The sequence below is a fragment of the Saccostrea echinata genome, unplaced genomic scaffold (assembly GCF_033153115.1).
Source record: "Saccostrea echinata isolate AGI-Se365-2 ecotype Australia unplaced genomic scaffold, CSIRO_AGI_Sech_v1 ptg000047l, whole genome shotgun sequence".
In the NCBI taxonomy this organism is placed as follows: Eukaryota; Metazoa; Mollusca; class Bivalvia; order Ostreida; family Ostreidae; genus Saccostrea; species Saccostrea echinata.
The window spans coordinates 2,274,214-2,285,198 of record NW_026889796.1 but is presented as its reverse complement, the minus strand read 5'-3'; the positions used below and the strand labels follow the sequence as shown (position 1 = coordinate 2,285,198).

Here is a 10,985-nt window from a genome sequence, read left to right as displayed (position 1 = left end):
TGTGACCGGTCGGCAGGGGATGCTCACTCCTCCATGGCACCTGATCCCACCTCTGATGTCTTAGAGGTCCGTGTTTGCTCTGCTCCTATTTTGTAATGTTAAATGGACTTTTGGGCTCGAATACTGTTCGTTATCTCCACTTGTTTCATTGCACATCTATGTTTCTTATTTTAACTTGGTGACTCCGATTTGAAATACATCATTTAGCAATGTTTAAACATATAGTTTATTGCCTGTTCTTTTTTCCTCTTTCCTTCCGTAAAATTAATAAATCAATATTTAAATATATTTAAAATTAGTTAAGTCAGCGCAAAATACACAAACTTCAATTTGCACTTGATTAATTTACAGTAAAAACACTGTAGAATACAATTTAAGCATTCAGTATCAAGATCATACAAATATGTATAAATCAAAATAGTCTTTATTTTACCTAGCAAACGGTACTTCAAGAAAAGCAACTTGAATATATAAATTTTGGTCGGTTAAACATCTTGACTGATATCTTGTATACTCATACTATTATACCCTGCATGTCATCCTTATACCTTACTACTTCTAAGTTTGTCTGGGTAAAAAAAGAAAACAACGAATTCTGCTCCCTATTTTGTTAATGCGACTTTACATTTTCTTTGGTTCAATGGCAACAGTATTTAAACAATGAGCGTTTAAATAGCTTTCTTTGATTCGGACAACTCAAGTACCAGAAATAATACCAGGAGTTGGTGACCTTTAAAAATATTTTCAGTGAAACTTGTGCATTTGTCCGGTGTAAACTGCGTAGAGATAAACCGTTTTAAATACAGATGTATTAAGACTAATTTAAAAAAGTATCTAAATCTTGCTTATGTTAAGTTTTCTTAAAATTTAACATGAGAAAATATCAAAAAGCAGCACGGGTATGTTTAACGATTTTCAGCGCTCTTTCTGGATTATTTGGTGAAGATTACCACGATGTCAAGAACTTAACAGATGGATTACTTCAAGGTTATTCCAGGTCTATTATTCCAAAAAGAAACCAAAGTGAAACAATCAAGTTAGAAATGGATTTTAGTCTGAAAGCTCTCAACAAATTTAATGTTGTAGATGGACATATGACAGTTGTAACAGCTATAGCTTTAAAGTGGAAAGACGAACTACTATCTTGGGATTCACAAACCAACAAAAACATTAGTGAATTAAATCTTCCACTTGGCAGAATCTGGTCACCGAATCTCTACCTATTGAACTGTGCTGAGCAGTTTCTTATCTACAAAGGGGACCCAGATACAAAGGAGGTTGAGTTCTCGAGCAATGGGGAAGCTCGGTTGTTTTTCATGGAAGTCTTTACCACAACATGTACATCAGACATAGCTTTCTATCCCAACGATATTCACCACTGCAATATATATCTATCAACTCTTACTTCTGCATCGAAACTTAGAATGGGATCTGCAAAGGTGGATACATTGGATTTCGAAACTAACGGAGAATGGAATCTTGGAAATACAAAGTCTGAGGTACAATTCTTGGATACTAAAAATATAGAACGGGTGGTGATTACAATTAACTTAGAGCGTAGAATGTTGTTTCACATGATAAACGTCGTAGCTCCTGTTGTTTTTCTGGGGTTTGTTAACGTGATTGTTTTCAAACTACCGGTGGATAGTGGAGAACGGATGTCTTTTGCAATGACTGTTCTTCTGAGCTTTGCTGTCTACATGACTTTGGTTGCAGATAAAATGCCACAAACAAGTAATACTACCTCCGTATTTTGTATGTACCTGATGGCTATGCTTATATACAGTACCCTTATTACGACTGCTACAACGTTTAGCATTAATTGTCATCATACTAAAACAAATCCTCTGATGAAATATTTTAACAAAATACAGCAAACGTGGACAAATATTTCAAAATGCAAGTCTAGAAAAACGAGAGATAATTGTGTTGAGGAACTGAAACTTCCCTCACACAACGAAACTCAGGAGAAAAATACATCAGACCAGAAATCGGAAACCTTCTCCGAAGATTATGTGAACAGGACAGAAAATGTTGACTATTTCTTTTTTGTCTTTTTTATAATTTATTTTTTCGTTGCAAACCTACTTTTATTTACGTTAGTTCTATGTCGATGAAAAGACTGTAAGGGAATAAAACTTTATAAAAATGAGACAGGACACTATACGACCAAATTAAATTAGTTGTGCCAATCTAAAATTTTCTTGTAACAAACCAAAACAACAATATTTTAAAACTGCTTATATACAAAGGTGTGTTTTATTTCAAAAAATAAAGATATATTAAGTTGAAAAAAAATTTCAACATGAAATATGTCTTATATAATAAGGTACAGTGTATTTACTTAAAAGTATCAAGAAACTCTCTGAAAACTCGTGCCAAACTGACTCTATGAATCGCAAAATTGTATCATCGTTGGAAAAAGATAATATTAGTCAATACATTTCATCATTTTTATCATAGAAGTCAAATAAGAAAAATATTATATTAAAATACATGCAGCTACAAGAATAGTGCTAATGAAATGAAAATCTGTAATATCTAGTGGATTATGTTACAAAGTTTTTTATTGCCATATAACCCTATAACCTTTGGTACTTTCCTTGTTTTAATTATATAATTTTTTTTTGGAAAAATAATGTTTTTTAAGATAAAAAACACGAATATATTTGTAATTCATATATTGTATTGTGTCAAGGTTTTATTTCTTTCTTTTAAAATGCGTAGTTACATTCTTTACTTTTTTTAGTTAAAAAAGTTAAAAAGGGTTTTAAGTAACAATTAATTTGGAACCATTCAATTTTTAAACAATAGCTATATTCAAAATACCAAAAAGGATTTAATTAATTTCTAGATGTTACTTAACTGGACAATCCTTGACCTAGGAGAAAATTGATTGAAATCAGTTTATTAATTTCTAATTAAATCCCTGGCGAAATCAAAGGAATAACTGATGAATACGAAAACTACATATCAACTTCAGACATTTATCAGTCACTCAGACACCCAGAATTTCCTTTGCCATTGTTTCTATTGATCATAACGGAAAATAAACACTCAAGAACAATTTTAACGACCACTGAAGAAATATTTATTTTCCCTCTTTGGTTTATTATGAGCTCTTAATTCAAGAACGGTTAGAATTTCTTTATAGTCTTCGGATTTTTAACAAACATTTGATTTATTAGCAATTAATATTTGAATAGTATTTATATCAAGGATATTCACTTTCTACATTGAAAGATAAACAGATGTTGATTGTAATCATCAATGGGGACAGGCAAATAGGGTTATATAAATAGAAAATTTAATCAACCATAATTTACGCTGCCTTTAGAAAAACAATATATCTAGCACTTCGAAATATTTCTATATGAACCATAAGAGGTCAGCTTGGTTTTTGTTTGGCGAGTTTAACAATTGAATGAATCAAACATTTAATAAAAATTCAATCACTAACTATAGATAGAGATAGATGTTGGTGTTGTTTTTTTTTTTATGAAATGTATGTTTTAGGCAATTTTTTCGGATTGATGGTATGTATTTGATCACAGATATGTAATGAAAAGATTTTTATGAAGAGCGGCCGTAAAGGACAGGGGATTTCTAGCAGGCGGGGATTGGGTGTCCTTCCTCAAGCAACTACGTTTTCAAGGCAAAGTAAAATTTCTTTGAACAGTAATTTCGAGACATTCAGATATCTACAGATTAAGCTAGAGTTTTTAACTGTATATTCGGCTCCTAAATAAAGCCCTGGCATCGATTTAAACATATTTCTTAGGCTTTTGGTGTATTTTATTTTTAATGACTTCGTCTGTCCAATACGAATCAAAAATAAATATTATAATTGACGCAGTAACTCTTAATTATTCACTAATAAAGAATATTGATCAGGAAATCAATAAATTAACAATAAATTTAAACAAGGAGAATAAAAATTTATTGATTTTCTAGAAATACTTGTTCGTTCATGTATTTAATAAAGGGCGCAGAAAAGAGAGATTGTTAAGTCCAAAGATTTTACTTAGGTTGATATTTTGGTTCTCTGGTTCTTATTATTGAATTTTTGTAAATTAACGAAGCATTGAGCCTACAACGAACAAATAAAACATATGTTCAATGATTTTATACATACAGTGTACACAAAACACACAAAGTCTTTCTTGTATAAAGGAACTGTATTTAACACAAAAGATAAATGTTTATTGGACTTTCATGTTCTTCTTTATTTTCTTTTCTTTTTTTTTCAAAAATTTAAATCATCTTTTACTGTGTCTATTATTTAATCTGATAGAATTTACATGTTACTTATGATTTTTTAAGCATTACACTATATGTATGTGTTTTATTATGAAGTTTTGAGAAACACAATATATAGTTTTCGACAGGCCTGAATTTTGCAAGAGTCATTTCCCGTTGGCCGCCATATCGGAGGTCCAACGAGCGAATTCTCCTCTTTGAGCAACCAATTTTAAACTTGAATGGCAGAAATAAGGGCAAAAATCTTTAAAATACTAAAATTACGAACTGAAGGAAGCTTATGTTAACATAAATTCGTAAGAAAAATTGTGTTATCTTCACCCAATTGCCCAGTATGACAAGTTTAAGTTGGTTGAATAATGAAGGAATTCGGGCTTGTATAAATCCAATATGGCAACAAAGAAAAATACCTTATAATAAATCAAGTTACACTGATTCCAAAAATGGAACGTTTCAATATCAAGTCTCTTTGAAAAAGTAAATAAATAAAAACATAAAATACGTACCCATAGAAATTCCAGAGATTGGATCAGGTGCCTGGAAGGAGTAAACATCCCCTGTCTACTGGTCACACCCGCTGTGAGCTCTATGTATTGACCAGATAGGCGGAATAACCCTTAGTCAAATTTAATATAAAAACAAGGCCTAACAATTAATATGAAATATGTCAGTCAAAATACTACCCAGTGATCTGTGGTATTTGCTAACAAAGGCATAAAAACGACCAACGTTTCATTGAATTGAATAAAATATATATTAAACTTAAATGACCAACAATGGCGCATGCCATTGGGTATCGAATGAGTTATAAGAGACATAACACCATATTAAAGTGATATTGGAATATTGCTACAGAAATAAGAAGTTGACATTGGAAAAGCTGGATTCATCGCATCTAAAAACAACATGTGTCACGCTACATAACATAATCGTCCAATTTGAGGCTACACATTGATGTATCATTCTTCATCGCATGCCATTATTTTAGTTCAAACAAATCATTGCGCTTTATCACACATACTATTTGCAAAATGGTGTTCAAAAACACAGAATTTTAACTTTATCAATTATATTGCAAGAAAAAAAAAATGTGAAAAAAAAATTAAAAATTAATATTTGGTCCAAATATAATCTTCATCACCATAAACTTACTTTTGTTCCTGCATATTTTCCTCAAATATTAAAAAAGTTCATTTTAAATTGATATTGAGTTATAAATGGTTATTATGTCAATTTAGAACAATTTTTGATTTAACATAACTTCGTAGCATTCCATTTCTGTCAACTAACGTCAGTCTCAATTGATTAGAAAGCAAACACAAATCCTCAAATGTAACAATTTAACAAAAGAAAAATACTTGCTAGCAAAGGCAATATACCGTGTTAAACATAAAAGTGCTATTTGAGAATTCCATTGTTGAAAGATTCTATTTTGTCTGGGACCAAGGGATGAGAGACAATTATTTCTTTCAATCCTATTTTATATATATATTATTATAACAGTAACTTGATCCGAAGAGCCGTATCACGTCAAGTTGACAGGCGCGGATCATCAGATCAAACGAGACGCGAAGCGTCTCGTTTGATCTGATGATCCGCGCCTGTCAACGAGACGTGATACGGCTCTTCGGATCAAGTTACTGTTATAATGATAAATTTATTATATACCCCTTTACAACTAGCAAAATGTAATAAAAGGTAACTTTCTGAATAAATTACATAACTTTTATACATTAAACAAACCATTTTTTCAAGGAACTTTTTGAAGCGCGAGAATAAAAACGTCATTTATCTGTGTACTACGTCATCAGTTTCAGAGAGGGGTGATATGGATTCAGAAAACCACAGTGTGGTGATCCGGAACGTCGGATCACACCGTCATAAATTGCATAAATTCAACAGTAAAACTGAGTGACAAACAGTTGGGTATATAATAAATTACAATATCACTAGCATCAACCGTTGGATTGAATGGATACAACAGTAATACTTGTGATATCAAACCTATGACATAAAACAAGTGTAGTGATTGTTTCTTCGTCGTGCCCGCCACTAAAAGTGAAAATCATGAATCTTTCGGATATGACCTTAAACACTTAGATCCCGGTTCTCGGTAGGCAAGGCACGATGAAGAACCGTAACTGCTCAATGGCCGAGAATAAGTTTAAATTTGAAGCCCTTTGTCTGTATATGGTGAGGTGATCAAAAATTCTCGCAATGTGCGTAAAACAACAATCAATCAACCTTTTTCCTAAATGAACTGCCTAATTCATAGTCAGTCCCTTTCTCTTGTGGTTTGCGCATGCCATGAACAAACGTAACTCATCTGAGCCAAAGACTTAAGTATTCAAGCTTTTTAAATCAAAAAATGTATAAAGTATACTAACAGCAAACACTAGACAAAGGGACGCAGTATACGTATACGCACTGAATTGTCGACAGATCTTTTTCCCGTTATTTCCCGATCACGACCAGGAGCACACGGCGGGTGTGACCGGTCGGCAGGGGATGCTCACTCCTCCATGGCACCTGATCCCATCTCTGATGTTTTAGAGGTCCATCTTTGCTCTGCTCCAAAATTTGAATTGTTTAATGGACTTTTGAGCTTGAATACTGTTTTGTTATCTCCATATATTTCATGTACCAGTAGCATGAAGATGTGACTGTAACGTCAAAACTCAGTTCATCTAGGAATCAGAAATCCCTTAGATCCAGATTGAGTGCTAGTGGGATAATACCCATCTCCCTGATATACAGAAACCGCTTGTCCAACATCCCCCTGCCTCAAACAAAATAGCATATTCATACAAAGGGATTCCAGGGCTTTAAACTTAAAACAATCTTCTTTAATTTCCTACCGGAAAATCAGTTTTACATGCATGTTTGATAATTGTTTCCTTGTAAATTTGCATTTGTTTTCTGACCAGCTGAGAGATTATGTCATAAAAACTATCAATCAAATATTTGAAATACTCTTTGTCATATTGGGGGATGTGTCGCAGTATTTGAAAGATTGGCCATGTGTGCGTGTCTGTTCATTACACATTATTGCAGGCCCGTAGGAAGCAATTTCAGTGTTGGGGGGGGGGGTGCGATCAAACATTTTCAGTTGGGTGGGCACAATAAAGCAAAAATTCCCTGACAAGCAAGGGGGGTGTTGCAAGCCTCACATTTACGAAAAAGAAATTCTATGTCTTAAGCAATATTTGGGCAGTAAGCTCTTCGTAGGCATCCTTGAATCCCTATGTGAGAGTTGTGGATCCTTTCAAGAAGGTGACTGCGTATTTCTGTAGGAACTACAATACATTCACTTTTATAAATGAGTCCATTTTGAACAAGTTCCTCCCCAAATGGAAAATATGTCTGAATTTCTGTATGAACTTCTGCCCTTGTCTTAGGCCATCCAGTTTTGATCACCCCTTTCAGTATATCAATTGTTTCATCTCTTTACTGTTGCCTTCCTGATTTCCGCAATGCATTGTTCAGACACTGGTAGATACTCTTTATAATCTACATTATGTACTTCTACAGGGTCCAGTTCCTCTAGGTCCTCTGGCTGACCTTTAAGATATGCTCTGGATAAAGTTTCAGCAAAGTACATTTCAGTACCTCTTTTGTACAGTATTTCACAGTCAAATTTTTGAAGTCTCAACAACATTCTTTGGTGCACTGTGTAAATTCTTCATGTATATAATCTCAAGTGGCTTATGATCAGACTCTACAACAATATTCTTTTATACGTTTACAGAAATCATTAAATGCTTAGATTATTATCCAATGCAACTGCTCAAAACTCAAAAGATCCTAATATTATTGTTATTGTGATAATACCCTTCAAAATATATTAATTTCTCTAGCAATCTGACAATGCAGATACTTATTTTTGAAAGATGGTACACTTCAGTTTTATCAGCTTGTCCTTATTATCGTATTAAATATACATGTTTAACAGTACCAGGTAATTATATATGCTAAAAGTCATGCAAACACCTTAAAATCGATTTTATAAATCATCAATTTATACGCACTTCTATTATCACGTTATTTGATTGATTGTTTTCATGACATAATATATAATCTCTCAGCTGGTCAGAAAACAAATGGAAATTTACAAGGAACAATTATCAAACATACATGTAAAAACTGCTGTTCCGTAAGAGAGGAGATAGTTTTGAGTTCAAAGCCACGGAATTCCATTGTATAAATATGCTATTTCGTTTGAGGCAAGGGGATGTTGGAAACGCAGTATCTGTATATCAGGGAGATGGGTATTATCCCACTAGCACCCAGTCTGGATCTGCAGGATCTCTGATTCTTAGATGAACTGATTTTCGACGTTACAGTCACATCCTCTTGCTATTGGTACATGCCATAAATAAACTTATCGGTGTCTTACTTTCCAGAGCGGAAGGCTCAAGTAAGCCTTCTGATAAAAGAGTTTACTGCGTAACCCCTGTCTACTGTATGCCGTTAGTATACTTTACACATTTTCAACTTTTTCCCCAGAACCACTGTGCTAACTCAAGCAATCTTACCAAAGAACATCCTTAAATAAAAGGGATTCAATTCTATTCAAATGAATTAAGAGCCACTTACTCTTGTGAGGGCATTTGAAAATCTTCTTAAAAACAACTATTTGAGGGGGGGGGGGGGAGGGAGGAAATCACTTCTGCACGATATTCAAGTTTGTTGAAGAGTTGACTGCCGCTACGCTACCAACACCTCTGTCAACGCTATTTGTACAAGATTCTTGTACAAGTTTTATACGGCAAAAATTTGAAATTAAAATCGTAATTATCTTATGTAATTATAGATAAAGATGATAATTTATCATTTCCTTTGAATCTATCATCCCTCAAAACGATTTATTTTCATAGTTTTCATAGTTTTTAACTATTTTGCGGAGTAAATATTAAAAATTTAATTAAAAAATCCTTTTAAATGTTAATAGATGAATATAAATCCTGTTTACCGATAAGAAATTTAATAAAAATCGATAATTAATGCAATTTTTCATCTTTTACAAATTTTCCAAGAATCTTGTATATAACAAGCGTTTACAGGGGTGTTATTAGGGGCGTAGCGGGAACGACAACTCCGGATGGAAAATTGTGACGGTACATACATGCATTGTCGTTTTGTACATATTGTCGTCAACAATATTTACCTACGCTCACTGCACATATTGTCGTCCATCGGTACATATAGTCGTCGGCGACAATATGTACCGAGACGAGCCTTATTTTGCTCCTGAATAATGGACGACAAAATGTACAGTCAAGCACCAGTACATATTGTCGTCGGCGACAATTTGTGCAGTAAAGTTTGGTATATATTGTCGTCGATATATTGTTTTGACGAATATTTACTTGAGAAAGGAAAGAGAGATTGACAAACACACACACACGGAGGGAGACAAGACAGCATTACTCGCAATACTGTAGGGAGAAAACTTCTTGTTCAGAAAACTGTCCAGGACTGATGTACATCACTATGATATATCAAGATACCGTAATTCTTGAGATATCTGATAAATCAGCCTATTCATTTTACTTGGAGATTGAATATATGTATTAGTGTTTTTGTTCAATATTAATAATTATTTGGAAATTATTTTTTGCGTTATTTTTATATACAATCACGTGCCGATATAATTGAGATCATCTGAAGTGGAAATTCAAGTGAGTTTTTTCTGATTACATTTTGTCTGACCGTCCTCCTGTCTGTAAACTTTTCACAATTACACAAACTCAAATTCACAACTGGGTCAATTTAAACCAAACTTGCCACAAAGCATCCATGGATAAAGGAGATTCAAGTTTGTTCAAACGAAGGACCATGCCCTCTTTCAAGGGAAGTAGTTAAGAATAAGTGAAAATTTAGTAACATCTTTTAAAAATCTCAAGAACCACTGTGTCAGAAAAGTTGAAACTTATGTGAAAGCTTCATTATGAAGTGTAGATTCAGTTTTGTTCAGATCATGTCCCTTGGGGGTAGGGTGTGGCTACAATAGGTGATCAAAGTTTTTTAATAGAATATTTAGAAAAAATTCTTTCAAACTCTTTTTTTCAAGAACTACTGGGTCAGAAGAGATGATACTTATGTGAAAGCTTCATAAAATAGCGTACGTTCATTTTGGAGGTGCTGGCATGAAAAAGATCCCTCACTGCTCAATGACCCTAGTCCCCGTTTTACAAAAGAACTTACGACTAAGACCAAAATGTAATTTTGTGAATAACTTTATAATGTGCATTTAATTTAAAAATGACTTTAATCTTTTAAATAAAAAAATTGAAAGATATTTTTATGCAAGCAGTTTTTAACAGAATCGTTCATTTTGCAAGATTTTACAATCAACCAAACTTTTGGTCTTAGTCGTAAATTCTTTTGTAAAACGGGCCCCTGAGTGCCAAGGAGCCTTCTACTGGCAAATGGTGACGTCTACATATACGAATGAAAAATTCTCGAGATGGACATTATAACAACAAACAAACAAACGGAAACAAAATCAATTTTTGTTAAAATCATGATCCCAGGGGTAGGGTGGGGCCACAATGGGTGATCAAAGTTTTACATAGGAATATATCAGAAAATCTTTAAAAATCTTCTCGAAAACAAGACAGTTGTAGCACCGGTGCACTCACCGATAATATGTACATGTGTAACTTTTCAGTCGGCGACAATACGTACCGATGGACGACAACATGTGCAGTGAGGGTAGGTAC

General features: G+C 33.5%; 1 protein-coding gene across 1 annotated transcript; it reads left to right on the top strand.

Moving 5' to 3' along the window:
* Nucleotides 1–872: 872 nt before the first annotated feature.
* LOC133202874 (neuronal acetylcholine receptor subunit beta-3-like) lies at nucleotides 873–7,057 on the top strand. The gene is made up of 2 exons (XM_061338745.1): nucleotides 873–1,499; nucleotides 6,911–7,057. Exons 1-2 carry the CDS (start codon nucleotides 873–875, stop codon nucleotides 7,055–7,057), a joined length of 774 nt encoding a protein of 257 aa, XP_061194729.1.
* The last annotated feature ends 3,928 nt before the right edge of the window (nucleotides 7,058–10,985 follow it).